This window comes from Uloborus diversus, chromosome 6, assembly GCF_026930045.1.
Source record: "Uloborus diversus isolate 005 chromosome 6, Udiv.v.3.1, whole genome shotgun sequence".
In the NCBI taxonomy this organism is placed as follows: Eukaryota; Metazoa; Arthropoda; class Arachnida; order Araneae; family Uloboridae; genus Uloborus; species Uloborus diversus.
In genome coordinates, this window is record NC_072736.1 from 145,618,654 (window position 1) to 145,634,874 (window position 16,221).

At 35.3% G+C, this 16,221-nt stretch overlaps 1 protein-coding gene across 1 annotated transcript in view; it reads right to left on the reverse strand.

Annotated features, from left to right (window-relative positions):
* Positions 1–16,221, reverse strand: part of LOC129225020 (discoidin domain-containing receptor 2-like) — a 141,596-nt gene that overhangs the window by 5,015 nt on the left and 120,360 nt on the right. The window contains exons 7-12 of the mRNA XM_054859567.1: positions 14,628–14,681; positions 10,837–11,027; positions 10,141–10,300; positions 8,660–8,973; positions 3,680–3,999; positions 91–325 (exon numbers count right to left, since the gene is read on the reverse strand). Of these exons, the coding sequence (XP_054715542.1) occupies positions 91–325; positions 3,680–3,999; positions 8,660–8,973; positions 10,141–10,300; positions 10,837–11,027; positions 14,628–14,681 (1,274 nt within the window). The remainder of the gene's footprint in view (positions 1–90; positions 326–3,679; positions 4,000–8,659; positions 8,974–10,140; positions 10,301–10,836; positions 11,028–14,627; positions 14,682–16,221) is intronic.

Sequence of the window (16,221 nt, forward strand, 5' to 3'; positions counted from 1 at the left end):
GTTTCAGGGGGGGGGGGGTCATGCTGAAGATTGAACCCCATTAGCCAGCTTGTCTACATGGCATTCGTACAAGTCGTGTTCAGGACTTACCAGAAGAATGCTTTCCCAGGCCATCCACCTAATTGGCAGCATAGCTCGGCCTTCTATCCTGTAGTAGTCTCCCGAGTACAGGTCTCGGCTCATGCCGAAGTCTGCTATTTTGATGGTATATCCCCTGCCCACCAGGCAGTTGCGCGTCGCCAAGTCCCGGTGTACAAAGTTCAGAGACTCCAGGTATTTCATGCCGGAAGCTATCTGTGTTGCCATAAAAATCAGACTGCCATAGCTGAAATTGCAAAAAGGACGGAAAAATCAAACGCAAATACACAGTAAAATCACTAAAACACCACGTTGTACAATTTTTATAGTCAGGTTGAGTAAAAGAAATGTAAAATCGGGCAGGTTGAAAACAAAAATAAAAACGAGTGGAAAGGTAATCGAAATGAAACGTTGATTGATCAATCAGTAAATGAATAAATCAGTGAATGGAGCCGTTTGCTCATATTTATATATTCATTCATTCATTGATGATATGATACATGGACAGATTTTTTTAAAAATATTTAAATGAGCCAGCGAAATAGGATGACACAGGATGCCTTATTCCATCACTACATTATAATTGTGGTAAACCTAACCTGGAAGCGTTGTAGGGCTATAATCAGGATCAGCGTCATATGTGTAATATATAGTAGACTTATTATAGCTTAATGATCAGCGTAGCCTTCACAATGTTTCTTAGCGTAGTTTTCCCCAACTATACGTTTAATCACTTCTATAGTTTACCACCAGTTTCGCTGACAAATAAAATTTCCTCCCCCTCTAAACTATATCAAAAGATATGGTTGAAACTGAAAAACAGGGGGTGGGGGTGAAAATTTCGTGCCGGTGAAACGCGGGGGGGGGGGATATCATTTGTATAGCATATGCGAAGTACCAATGGTCAAAAATAATTGCACAAATGGGTGCTTTCTTTTGATATTGGAATGAGCCAGGATATCGAACGACACATGTGATGTCCATCCATCATTCCATATGAGGTTAAAGATAATTTGAAGAACAAGTACAATAGTGAAAAAAAAGCTAATATTTTATAAATAGGTGCTTTCAATTGATAAATTATTTCGACAAATTTGAAATTCATTTACTTTAGACAATAATTGATGGTGTGTCAAGTTTAATGAGTTGTGAATAGAAGAAATAGTGTATTTGGCTCCCGACTCGTGCAATTGTTCTGAAAAGAATTTCCAATTTCTTACTCTATTACGTGTACCTGTCACCTGCTCGTAATTGAACGAAAATTTGAAAGCTGGCGAACTTATGCTTGAACACAGAAATTTGAAGGTTAAATTATGCAATACTGTGTTAAAGTGGCAGTGTCAAAAAAACTACTTTGAATGGTTTCTACCATTATTTTCTCACAACGTTAGAGCTTGTGACCACTTTGAGTAACTCTAATTTTAGTCTACTCTAGGTGCTTTTATGTCAGATTTTAATAGTGAAATTTCAGCTATCAGACTGCTTTTTTTTTTGTAAAACTTTAGAACAGCTTTGAACGATTTTTTAAGTAAGAGACACTGCCACGTTTGAGAGCAGTTCTTTAGACTATTGATTCTTACTGTTCTACTGTATCTAAAGAAAGACATCGAAGACAACATTAACCTTATGAAACGGTTCTCATGAAATGATAAAACAATTGTCTTACTGTGGATTACGACCCACTTCGGAATCGAGGGGAAGCAGACTGCTGATATCTTGGCAGAGAAGGGGGGGGGGGGCGCTTCCTTCGTCAAGTCAAGCAGACCCTCTAGTGCATATTTCTACCGGTTGATGCAGCAAGGAAGCCTTGTACGTCTATGTCCATAATGTACCCGAGACTGTCCAGAGATGTGTGCAGCAATGCTTTTGCAACTTTTCTAGACATGACTGCCTTCAAAAACACTTCCAGAGTCGACTTAGCAATTGATCCACCTGTCTTCTGTATGACACTCAAGGGGAAATGGACATGAAACAGGTTGGTTTTTTTTTGTACCCTGCACTGCCTTCCGTTCCTTTAAGGGGACATTTCTGGATGATGGTGGACTAAACCATCTTTTTTCCCTCTTCCCGAATCTCTTACTTTCTGTTCAACGTGCTTTTTGATTGCATATACAAAAAAAAAAAAAAAAAAAAAAAAAAAAAAAAAAAAAATCAAAGCAGGAAAAATATTTGTTTAAATGTTTGACAGGAAACACCAGCAAAGTTAAAAAAACATTTTCTTTTTCAATAAATCTATTGTGATTTCAAGTTGCGATGCAGTTTACTGAAAGTGCAGTCAATGTAATTTTAAGCATATGTTTATATTTGATACTACGTTTTGAAATGACTCTTGAACTGTGCATTTAATGCACTAAAATAGATTGACGAAATATTCGAAACACTAAATTTTTCCAGGTAACGCAACTTTTAGTACATATTATCAAATGAAGGATAATTTCCTTAAGGTAGACCTAAATTTATTAATTGCAACCTTAAAATGTATATCTTACATTTGAACCATTTCGATGGTAAAAGAATATAAAACAACATAATTAGGCATAAATTTGCTGGAAAACTGCATACACGTTTTCGGACTTGCAAGGAGCTCCTTTTTCAATGCAAAAGAAGTGAGCTTGTGGATAAAAAGACATTTTTTTTCTCTTACTATAATCAAACACTCTTTCCGCTGGTCGGAAATTTTGTCACAAATTAGTTGTAACATTTGAACAATTTTGTATTAAATATTGAAACTGATAATTTTATTTAAACATTTTTCAGAGATTTCATAGTGCTATGCAATCAGTCAACATTTGTCTACCCAGCATTCTCTCTTCCCTCCTTAAATAAATCCTAATTTAGTTCAAAAAATATAAAGTTCGCACACCATTAAGCCACGCTCCATTCTATAAGGACTTTACCCCCTATCAGTAATCGCGAAAAACTATCCTCTTAAAAATGAATTGTGAATAAAAAGCATACTAATCTTTCTAGTATACTGGTGGTAGAGTCCTGAGAAAATGGGGCGTGGCAAACGAGTGAGTAATCTTTAGATATTTGAAACAAATTTGATACTGATTTATTAGAGGGGAATAATTTGAAAGTAAATGTTGTTAATTGAAAGCATAGTATCATGAAATCTCTAAAGAATATACAAACGAAAAATTATCAAATCAGCAGTATCAATAATTAGTACAAAGGTATTCAAATGTAGCAACGAAGTTGGTACGGATGGAGTATTTCATTAAAAAAAAAAAAACTTTCAAAGAAATGTCGCATTTAAAGCAGCCATTTTTCACTAAACTAAGCTAAGCGTTGAAAGCAGCATTTTCAAAAGACATATTTCGTTTTGGAAGTTGTTAGTTTTGTTAGTAATCATGTACCTTTTACTTGATTCAAATGCCTAACCATGGCCGCACTTGATTCTTACGGGCCTTGACTGTCAACCATTTTGACTGCAAGAGGCGCTGAACTCAATCCTGTGCATCCCCCAGTCAATGGACATTTTGATTGTAAGAATGAAAAACAGGGAATGCCTGAAGCGCAATCTTTGTTGCCATGAATTTCAGTGATTGTTACGGCAAGCGTAAGCGAATCAAGAGTGGCCTTGGCTTAGCAAACCTACCTGAGCACTTTGTTCGGGTTCGACTTGAAAGGAGAGGTCATTGTGTTTTCAGGCACGTGCTGCTGCAAAAATTGGTTCAGGTCACCATGTTCCATGTACTCAACCACCATGCACAAAGGGTCGTCCCTCGTACACACTCCTAGCACATGCACGATGTTTGGGTCCCTTAGCCTCGATAGAATCTTGACTTCTTTGTAAAAATCACTCCTAGCTTGCTCTGATGAACTTTTCCTGAGAGTTTTGACAGCTACCAGGGTCTTGTTGCCGTAACAAGGGACGTCTACTAGCTCGGGTATCCCTTCCGCCTCACATAAGTGGACCTTTGAATAGTTATACACATTTGATTCAGACCGTAACCTTTTTATCTAACATTTATCCGCCTTTTTAAAGCTTTTGACATGAGCGCACCAATTACCGAAAGGCAAATAGGTAAACCAGTTACCTTGCTTTTTTGAAAAACTATTGGTAATACCACTGAAATTTAAATTCTTGGAGTCAAGATTTATCCGTTCTTAAAATCTCTCGTCAAATGGGAACACATTTTGCACCAATAAAGTTGAACCAAATGAGTTTGAATAAATGAGACTGAGTCATATCTAAAATAAGTTCGAACCATAACTCGTTGCGTCTTGGTTCTTGCTGTTTATTGCTAGTTTTTAGAAGCTGGCGGAAGAAAAATCTAACATCCTGTAATTCGAACCTCATAAATTGAGTTGGGTATTAAGATCAGCTTAAAATCTTTAATTGAGAATTTAGATTTTGGGTTGTGAAGACTATTAAAGTATATTATTATAATCAGAATCAGATATGTAAATAATGTGTGGTACATAATTCCAATTCTTTAGTTTTGAGTATAAGTATATTCAGGGCTTTGCTTCGTTAAAATGTTTATTAAAAATGCTTCATCATAACTTTGATACGACATTTCTTTGAAAATTTTCCTTTAAACATACACGTATCAACCAAATTAAATTTGAGTTTGTATCTGTGTATAACTGATTTCTTTCTTTATAACTTGCATCTTACGCCATGATTATAATCAGAATTAATGTCATGAGTATAAATGCATTATTTTTTGATAACACTCACACATTAAAACTTTGCTGAAAATTACTTATCTTCAATCCTTTCAGGGGTTAATCTCAATCACTTTAAAATGGCGGATAAATGGAAATTACATACATAAAGTTAGAATCGAAGTTAGATACAGAAACGCGTATATTACTCCGTGTTTTTAAAATGAAAATATACAATCCTACGAACTGTATTAAAAACTGAAATCTCTTATTTCATCATGCTGATTCTGAAACTTGCATTAAACTGCAGTTAGAGCAAAGACAAATACGAGTATGACAGTTTTCTCCAAATTTTGAAATTTGTGGTTCTGAAAACTCCTATCCCGATGAAAGAAATAAAAAGGTCATTTTTGGAGTCAGCGTTGAAAACACATAAATCGAGCATCAAAAGTTAAAACACGTGACACCAAGCCCGTCGTTTAGAAGGGTCAGGAGGAGGCCATTGCTTCGCCCTCCCCGGCTTTGCGAAATAATTGTATTTGCACACAAGTGGGCGTGCTTTTTGTTGTTTTTTGATACATATTTTGAGTAGAATTCCCCCCTTTGACACCTCCACCCTGGAAAATTTAAAAACTGGCAGATCTGCACGACAAACTTATTCTCACATACCTGTGTTATGTGAAAACTCTGTCCCGTTAGTAAAATAGATAAAAATATATTCAAAAATTTTTCAAAGATGTCAAAGTCTGCTTTGAAGTTGCTCGAACGTAAACTAAACCATAGGTCATGGCTCACACATCAATTTTGCGCGTCGACGTAGGCGTTTGAGGATTAGCGCCAACACATACTTTAACAGAGTGTAGGTGAGAGTTGATTCTAAGCTGATACAAAGTGAGATTATGGGATGACAACTTCATGCTCTTTTTTTCTTCGTTTTTTTAGAAACATAATTTAAATTCCAGAGCGAAATTTCTCAATCCTTTCGACATTCATATAGTATCTGACAAATTGTCACAAGCTTAATTTCTAATTCGCCTTTGAAATTTTCCTACTGTCTTTTCATTAATCCACTCCCACCCATTTTCAGACTGGAGCAATCTTTGTTAGCGTAAAGAAAGATTGTTTAGTAGTTTTGACTTCAGTTCTCAAGATCTTAACATTTTTTTACTTTCACAATATTTCGCAGTGATCTTTTCTTTAATTTTAATACTTTGGGCAGTTTCACTAATCTAAAATTTTTATTATTAATTCGAATGTATTTCTTAGCAATGAATCTCGGATAACCCTACCACTCAAAAATTTTTTTCAAAAGCCAAATTTCCAAAACAGAAAATTTTTGAAATTGACAAATGTTTTAAAAATTATTTTTATTTTAATATCATTTACTTTTCACTTTTATTATTTTTTTTACACATATTTAAAAAAAATGAGGGTAGGAAGAAAACTAAATTTCTTTTTTGATGAGTTTCCAAATTAATTAGTTCAAATATTTTCACGAGGAGTTTCATGCCTTCACAAACCATCGTTCCTCTTTAACTCACCTTTAGTAACAAAATAGGTATAGATTTAGAACTGTCTTTATTGTTTTATTCATTATTAATGCGTTGAAAAATTTTTGGATCACTTATGCGCTGTTCCGGGAATTTATTTTTCAAATATTTTTTATTATGTCCTCAATAGTATGCATTTCTTTTTGTTTTATTCCAATCAACTTCCAAGCATTTTAAATAAGAAGTTCGATTTTTCAGCAACAGATCATTTTGACTTTTCGTACAAATATTTGCAAAGCAAAATACAGAACAGTTTCGGTAAAAAGAATTGTAAAATATTTCTCACACAGCAGAAAGCGCTGGAAAATATCACGACCGAATATGGCGAGTGCGTGTCAAACGTTATGCAACAATTACACCCAAAATGTCCAAGATTTCGCTTTTTAAATATTCGTACGAACGAGAAAAAAAATGTAATCGTTCATGGAAATAATGCTTAAAATGCTTAAAAGTTGATTAAAAAATTAAGGAATTGCATTTGAAAGAGAATATAAAAGGAAAAGTCAAAACAAGTGTGAAAGATCCAAAGAAGCTTTGTTGCATGAAATAAAATAGAAAACATTCATTAGACTTTTTGTTTTAGAGCCACTTTTTCATTAGAGATTATGGGTTACTTATCACTCCCCTTCTGCTCTTTTCTTCAGTCCACCCACTTGCTTAGATATCATAATGTATAGAAAAGCTAAAAAAATGAATTAAAATACAAGCTATTTTCCCCCTTTTATTTTCAAGTTAGTCTTTCCCTTAATTGCAAATTTTGAAATTTGCCCATCTAGACATGTTTGTACGCATACATTTTGTATTCAGAGGACTGGAATAAATCAAGCAATTATATTTTATACACGATCAGTTCAAAGGGCTTTAAAATGCGTTTAGTATTGGTTTGAAACTTACTAATGATGAATGTTACAAGAAGTGCTGGCACTCACTAAATGTCAGGAATATGGTACGCACAAACGCCTTCACTATACAAGGCTGAGCCGCATCATGTTCGCGGACCCTTTGCTAGTATAGGCTTAATCAATTCAATTGGCAGTGTGAAGGTAATCTCAAGTCAGTTTAACTGAGAGGCTTACTGTCTCCTGTTCTGCTATGGTTATTCTACGCGACTGATGGTAAAGAATGAAATTGCAGTCTCTGAATGCCGTAAAGAGCTGTTAGATACTTGCCAGTAATTATGCATGAACCAGACAAATGGCCACCATTTGTTCCTTTTCTAAGGAGCTTATTAGAAAAATGAGTGACTTTCTTGTGATTTCAGGAGAGTTGAAAAACTGGATGAACCTAAAATATCCTCTGAAAGTAAGAGTACACTTACATCTGCGAACATCGATACCCTCCAACATTGGTCACCCAGTCATCCATAGCCCTTACCAAAGTACCGTGAAAAGGTGAAGCGCAGTATCTGCAGAAACGAGTATTTGAGATGTTTGAAGAAACGAGTCTTTGATTCCTCACTAAGATATAGAAAATGCTGGAATTAGAAGTTTTTTTCGTGCTGTATGTTCCGCCAAATAAACAAGCTTGTACAAAAAAGCTAAAGTGGATAATAAAATAACAGTAGATGACAAAAATGCGGAAGAAAAAGAAAAAAAGAAAAATGAACGAGATTGGCAGATACTGCTCTTCACCTTTCCACGGTTGCCGACAATGATATACCACTAAAAAGAAAAAAAAAAAAACCTTTTGCAAATACGGATGACATAAAATTTCAAATTTCGAGGGTCATCCGGAAAGAGAAGAACGTTTTGTGTTGGCGGGTGGGTGCGTTCTCCCAACACCGCTGCCGCGTGATTATTGACCTTAGCATTGCTTCCCTTCAATCTGGCATTAGCCGCGATCCTCTACGGCCAGTTATTGCTTAGCTGTGCGACTTTAAAATGTGCGGTACAATTAATAATCCCACCAAGTGTGAGGTTCGTAGTGTCATAAGATTTTTGAATGCAAGAAGACTCCGACCAATAGAAATTTACAGGCAAATCATTGAGGGGATTTTCCCCCAGTGACTTTCACTCATTCCCCAAGTTGAAAGACTTTTTGGGTGGAAAGCGCTATGGCAGTGATGAAGAACTTACAGAAGCTGTTAATGACTATTTCAGCAGCTTGGCGGCAACTGTGTATGCAGAAGGCATAGAGAAACTTGTAAAATGCCATGACAAGTGCTTAAATTTAAACGATGACTATGTATAAAATTAACTTAAGTATCAATTAGTCAGTAAACAAAGACTTACTTTTTTATATCAGTTTTTAAAGTTTTTATAAAAAATCGTTCTTCACTTCCCTCGTAGTTTAATGTCGGTATTTTCAAATTGTTTCACGCATTAATTTTCTTTGAATTTGACTAATTTCAGTAGCAACTACGGAAATTCCGTTGCACTTGGAGCGGATGTTGTCACGAAAGAAGGTCTACTTACTTCTCCGAATTGTCCTTCGCCCAACTTCTCCATGTAATGAAGCCTGTGTCTCGGTATCTCCCTGAGTGGGCTGTCATCCCTGCTCAGCAGATCCACATTGGGCACGGCGTACACGGTGTTGCCACTCACACCCTGCAAATTTGGCATCTTGACTACGTCCGTGGCCGCGTAATATCTCTCTGAGGGGGCTTTTTGGTGAGGCTTTGGCAACGTCTGGGGAAAGGTGGGCTTGTTAGAAGAAGAATGGATAGATGGTGGCGGGGTTGTGCTTTTGGTGACATCAGGAACGGCGTACTCCCTCGAAGTAGTAGATTCTGAAAGAGTGTAACGAAAGTTAGTCCAAGAACCACACTTATTCCAAAAGACTGTTATTATTCCAAGACACTTATTAAACACTAATTGCAAAAAAAAAAAAAAAAAAAAAAAAACTAACACACTTGAAAGTTAATTCAAGTAACTTTTGAGGTTATTTTTCTAAAATTCGCTCTCCTGCATGCTTGATGCCTTTTTGAATCCATTGAGAGACCTGGAATCATATTTTTTAAAATGTAAACCTTTAAGTGGTCACTACTTAAGCGCTGGCCACTAGTGGTGTTTTACCTTGCTTGAATTTTGACAGGTATGTTTGACGGAGGATGCTGTGAAGTTTTGAATACTACCACTAAAGTGCTCCAGGACCGTACTGTTTTGTAGCATCAGTTGTTATTGAATTACTCACTTCATTAGTTGTAAGCGACACGGCTTACAGTTCGCACTTCAAGTCTCCTGATCTCACACCCTGCGATTTCTTTTCTGGTGGAGTTTCGCGAAAAAAAGATGCTGTTTATATACTAACTGTTCTCATATATTTCAATGAATCATGAAACCGTATTACATTGGCGATGAGCTCAGTGAAGCAAGACATTCGTCATCTAGTGTGGAATCATTTGAGTTATCATCTAGATTTGATGTTATCCGCAACCGGGAGAGAGCATATTATACATCTATAAATTTCCATGTTTGTATAGTCACATGTAATAAACAGACTTGGAGTGCTATGTATAATGTAGAAAATATTGTAATTTGAAATTGTTACCATCGTTGTTTTAATCCCCCTGTATAACATTGAAGATATAGTTCATTACTTAGCGGTACAGGCAACTGAAAACGCATTATGTCAGGAATTAGTGTAATAAGAAGGTCTGCGGAGTCTGCGGAGTCAGAATCTGCCTAATTCTGAGGTAAAGGAGTCGGAGTTGACTTTAAAATTTCAGGAGTCGGAGTCTGTCATTTTCCCTCCGAGTCAACAATCAGCCATAGCTAAGGAGTCAGAGTTGAACTGATTCTACGGTAAAGGAGTTGTAGTCATTTTTCTTCCGACTCCACAGTCTTGGTAATAACTTCACTTTCAATCTTTATTGTTCTCTTTTTATGCCACGTGTCTATACCATCAGACTAATCCTATTCAAAACTGCTGTCGGGGAGATTGCAGTGTGACTTACCATTGCTGTATGTACCAGGATAAGGAATTTTGAAATCTCGAGGTTCCTGGTAGAGGAGTTTATCAGGATCCGAATCGTCCAAAACTACTTGATGACCATAGATGGTTCCGTTTGACTGGCAGGCCAATGGAGAACACTGAGAATAATTCAGACCTAAATCCTGGAAGAAAAAAGAACAGCATTTCACATCGTACAGCTGTGAGAAAAAAAAATTATTATAATTATTATTTTGCTTTGCATGTTTTTAAAAATTATCAATACTTTTCAATGAAAGTTTAGTAAAACATCTTTAGAAATGGCTTTGGATAGCCCATATCGTCGGATTTCGGAAATACTCAAGAAAACCAAAAGTTTCATTGACTGCACATTTTAGTTTAGTTTCAGCATTGATATTTATTTTATACTTTAAAATTTTAAGCATGAGCCTTCCTTAATTGAAGAACCTAGAAGCAAAGGGTCGAAATTAAATATTTTGAAATAAATAGTAAAATGGGTAGAGGAATCTCTCTTCTGCTATAGGATAAGAGATAGTACTAGTAGTCCCGCTGGGTGTAGCTGTGTAGCAGGATGCTATTTCAATGAAATCCTTCTTATGGTTTGGACTTAGAACGTGTTTTACTCAAAACTTAAAAAAGTCCACTTTCTTACCCTTGCTTCTCACTGCCTCAAACGTACACTTTCGGAAGGTTTACTTACCTTCATATTAATGGTGACCCGGTTGTCCACTGGCTTGAGGATGGTGTGAGGGGTTGTGTGTTTCCGCCTTTTGTTCCGAACAATGATGATGAAAATGACGATGATTAATAAAAGTATGACAGCGGCCAGTACTCCTATGACCAGTCCGACGTACTGATTTGTCAAAGCATCTTCATTCATAGCAGTGCTTACTAAGAAAAGGAAAGCAATATATAGAAAAAATACTTTTTTTTTTGAATAGAAATATTCTAAAAATTATAAATACAAAAGTTGAAAAATATTGATTGAAGATTTAGAAGCAAATCCTAAAAAACATGTGATTTATGAAAGCACCAATAGCCTTGTGAAGAGTTGGGGGGAAAAAGCCTGCGAAACATTTTTTATACCGTAGACTCCCTCTATTCTGAGTACTCATGGTACCAAACAAAAGTGTTCAGATTGTGGGGGTGTTTACTATACAGGGAGACAGCAAATGCATGCATATGTATTCTGTTGCATTAGTGCTCGGTATTTTGTAAAGTGTGCTATACCAGTTATTGAGATATAGGTGCTGAATGTAGGATTGATGTCTAGTGCAATGTTCAACTCAACGCGGTGGGATCTAAACTTATGCGTTCCTTTCTTTCTTTTTACTTCCTTTTACAAAAAAAGGAAGTATTGTATTCGCGAAAAAATTTTCACTCAAAATTCGGCCTTAATTTCCATTTTGCTCACCCACGAATTAATGTTGAGTTTTTTTTTTTCAACCCGACCACACGCGAATAAGTGCCTAAGAACGTATAAACACCCGAAATATCCATTTTGACATTCCCCGAGTTAATTACAACGACTTTTCTGGTGACATCCGTATGTACGTATGTATGTATGTGCGTATGTGAGGATGTGCGGGTGTGCGTATGTGCGTATGTGCGTATGTGCGGGTGTGCGTATGTGCGTATGTGCGGGTGTGCGTATGTGCGTATGTGCGGGTGTGCGTATGTGCGTATGTGCGGGTGTGCGTATGTGCGTATGTATGTCGCATAACTCAAGAACGGTATGTCCTAGAAGGTTGAAATTTGGTACGTAGACTCCTAGTGGGGTCTAGTTGTGCACCTCCCCTTTTGGTTACAATCGGGTGTTTCTAAAGGGATCGTTCGCCCCTTTTTGTGGGGAAATCATTGTTAATTTCGATGTATACTCAAGTGGTGTTATAATTTGGCGGACACTTGGCGATATATCGCCAGTCTTTTGGTCGCCCAGTTTTGTCGCCAACTTGGCGACAAATGTGGCGTTTTTTTTTAAAAATTTGGTTTCAATTTGGCCACTGGTGGTGATATTTAGAGAGTAAACTATTGAATCACATTAAAATTGCCAATAATGGGAAAATGACATTAAAATTGGAGTAAAAGGAAGTCATGTGATGCACACATCAGCTCGTTTAGTTTAAGTTTTACATAACATTCAACAGTATAATATTGCAATACAGCTATCGGTACAATTCCTAGAAAAAAAGTAGTAATTTTAATCTGTTTTTGCATTGTGTATTCTCATGCAAGGTACGTGTCATCATCCACTTGTTTAAGCGAAAAGGTTTCCGGATAAATTTCAGCCGCGTAATTCTAGCGTAATTGTACTTTAAAGATCTTAAATACTACCTGATACAATGGTCGGATTCTTGAAATGAGTAGTTCAGTGGCAGAAACTTCAGGCTCATATTGCTCTGCTGAATGATTTTATGTGATATAGTAATATCTAGGAAAAAATAATGTTTGTCTTCTTCCTCTCTCCATCTTCCCTTTAATGCGTTTCAATAATTATGATAAAATTGCGAATGAATTTCAGGCTTTTCAATTACATTCATGGCAATTCCCAAGTAACGATTGTGAACATGTTCAGTGTACAGAGAGGTAATAATTGAACGGTGTTAAAAAATAGCGTTCACAATACTGGAGTGTTCATATTATAGGGAGTTCAGAGTACAGAGAGGTCAGTCTATATTAAGTCTATGGAGTTTCGTCAAGACCATCGGAATGTTCATATTAGGGGTGTTCAGACAGAGAGAGTCAACTGTATTACAATTTACGCTATAGGCACAAAACATATTTCAATTTATCAGAAAAAAATTGCAATATAAAATGGCAATTGTATAATTTTGTTAAATGTCGTCTTCACATTGAAATGAGTATCAACAGTAAAATTTCATGTAACTATTCATCTTTTCATCTTAGACTTGCAAAAAAAAAAAAAAAAGTAAAATTTAACTTTGTTTACCAGTTTTTGTGTTACTTAGTTCAGTCAGTGTTTTATAATTTTATTGATCAAAATCCAGTTCCTAAAGTTAAAATGTTTTTGGACATTTTAGCTAATAATATCTAAACTAACACCACTGTTACAGCACTGGTTTTCTTATGTGAGATATAAAGAAACACTCCTACAATAAAAGGGTGTTTTATGTTACTGAAAATACTGATTTCATTTTTAGTTTTATCTGATGAAAGAAAGATGATCTTAAACAATATTATATTTCGGTGAAAAATTAAATCTGGTGGAACTTTTATATGCACTGTCAAAGCTTGTTATGCTTAAAAATCATGTTTATGTTACTTTATGGATCAAATTCTTGTTGAATGTTTAATGTTTTCCAAAAGTAATAATCCGTTTTCATGAAAACATAGGTGTGTTGATTTCTTTCACATGTTAAAAGAAATACTCTCGTTAGAATATTGAACAGCCATCCTTTCTTGAAAAGAAGTTGGTAAAAACATATGAAGAGCTGCGCTAGTTGTATCAGCGAAAATACGAAAAACAGCCACCATTCTAGCAAATCCACTTGATTTGACGCTCCTAGACTTCTTCGCTTGGGGTTACGTCAAATGCCTTGTATGAATGGTTCAAGTAACAAGTCTGCATCAGCTATGTGCCAGGTTTGCGGAAGCTGTCAGCAGCTTTACAACTGAATAGCTGCAGCATGCGTTCGTTTCATGGCGGAACGTTGGTCCCTGTGCATTGACAAGTACGGTTGTTATGTTGAAGACATTGAAGACTTCATGAAACATCCTGATCATGAAAATTGATCATTATTTTTGGAACACCCTATGTATAAAATTCTACTTTTTAAATTTAAAGTAAAATAACTTTTCTAAGTCAGTTTTTCGTAAGGAGTTGTTTAAAGTTAACGTCGTCAAACACAAAATGTGTTGAACCCATTTAAAACACATTAATGCTTGTTTTCATTATTTCCTGATGGTGGATCAGTAAAGCACCATGTTAAAAATAATGAACGTTCCTTTTTGAAAACGTCTTCTGCTTTCTATTGAATAATAAAAAAATTGAGCCTATAAAATTTGTTTCTGTTACCAAAAATAAAGTAGTCTCATCAGAAATTTTGAGGTGATATTCATTTTAATAAGAGTATCAAAACTCCCCCTCTCCCTACTTATATCAAAATTCTTATCAAAACTTCATTTCAATGATTTGAAAGAAGAGTTTAATTGATGTCGATAGATATCTTACTTGTTTTTCTAGGAATGTCTAATCCCCCCTCCCCCGAACTATACACACGAGAGCAACCAGAAATCATTTTATGCACAAAACAGAACTGTTAAACTTTATACTTTGGTAAATGAATGAGGATTATCTTCTTTATATAGAAAAAAAATACTTATGTGCTAAAAAGTGAAATAAACCTTAAAAAAGCGCAGATTTGCTATTTATTTGCATATTTGTGTTATTTAACATTGTTGTACGTATTTACTTATTTAACGGTGTTATGAGGTAGAAGTAAAATAATTTCGGGGTAATTAAAATATTACCAATAGGTGGCGCTGCAGGAGGTTCTTCTTCGGTGAAGTTGCCTACTGCTGGAACTGAAAAATAAATAAATAAATAAATAAATACATAAAATGAAACAAGTAGATAATTTTTTTAATGCCACTAGTCACATTTGGTGATCAACGGATTTACATCCGTTTATTAATAACTATCATTATGGTTTTAAAATAAATATTGCATCTGATGACATTTTTGTAATAAACAGTTACGTTGCCAAATTAAAAAAGATTTTTTTTTTCCAAGGAGAGATCTTTGAAGTATTAGAAACCACCAAAAGATATTTTTCTCGAATTATTTGAAGTACAAACAAACATAATCATGTACATTTCTTTTGGAAAATCGGAAGGAAAATTCCAGTATCAAGGACATTTGTTTATGCCCCAGGTAACACTTGCCTTGTTGGCATCAATTTTTAAATTAACAAGACTGAATTCGAGCACTGACACTGGTATCAGTATGCGTATTTTAAATCTCTAATGCGGCTACGTACTTCTGAATACAAATCGTAATGACAACACTTCTACATTAAAAATGAATATCAGATTGGTAAATTCAGAATTTAAATGTCGTTGGCATGAGCAAACTCATACTCAAATCGTGATTTAAAATATTTTCTAAAACAATGAAAAACAGTTTATTTTACATCAGTATTGATTACGTTAACTAGTGATGTGTCGGATCGTTAAAATAGTAGATCCGCGGATACGGATACGGATCATTAGTGCCAAGATCCGCGGATATGGATATCAAAAATATTTTTTTTTACCCAATTCAACTATCCAAGTGTAAAATTTGTTACGGAAGGTATTCCCGTCAGAATAACGTCAGTTTCTTCAAAAAATGTCAACTGCGGCAAAATATAATCAAGACTATGATTTACTCTTTAAAGAAATCTCCGTTAAAATTGAGGGAGAGTTGGAAGGAATAGTCAGCGCTGCATTAATGCTTAGATGGAATGTGAAAAATTATTTCTAGCTTACTCGGTGGATGTAGGATACAGGAGCAAGAGTGTAAAGCTGCTACTGGACAGGCTAGAAATCATTTTTAACCGACTTCAAAAAGGAGGCGGTTATCAGTTCATACCGTAAGAATGTTTTTTTTTGTTTTTTGTTTGTTTGTTTGTCCACTCACAGCGTCTCACCTAGAGAACCGATTTTGATGATTCTTTTTTTATAGGATAGGGGATGGCTCAACTTAGGTCCCATTACTTTGTTTGACCATATTTGTTCTTTAGAAAAAAGTTATGGGCAAAAAACAGTAAATTTTATGCAATTTCCCTATTAAATGATTAAAATGATATGAAACCCATTGTTTTAAGTTTGGTGCCATATAACAGTAACATTAATAGTAATTGTAATGATAATTTTGAATGAAGGCTTCTCTGAAGCAATACAGTGATATAGAGCCGAACTTCTTACTAGTTAACTTCTTACTTTACTGGAATATCTACATTTACCCTAAAAAGAATGAAATAAAAAAAAAATGTGAAAAAAAAAAAAAAAAAAAAAATAGAACCGACTTCAAAATTGCTCTAAAAAGTGAAAAATAATTTTATTCCTTAAACACCATCGATAA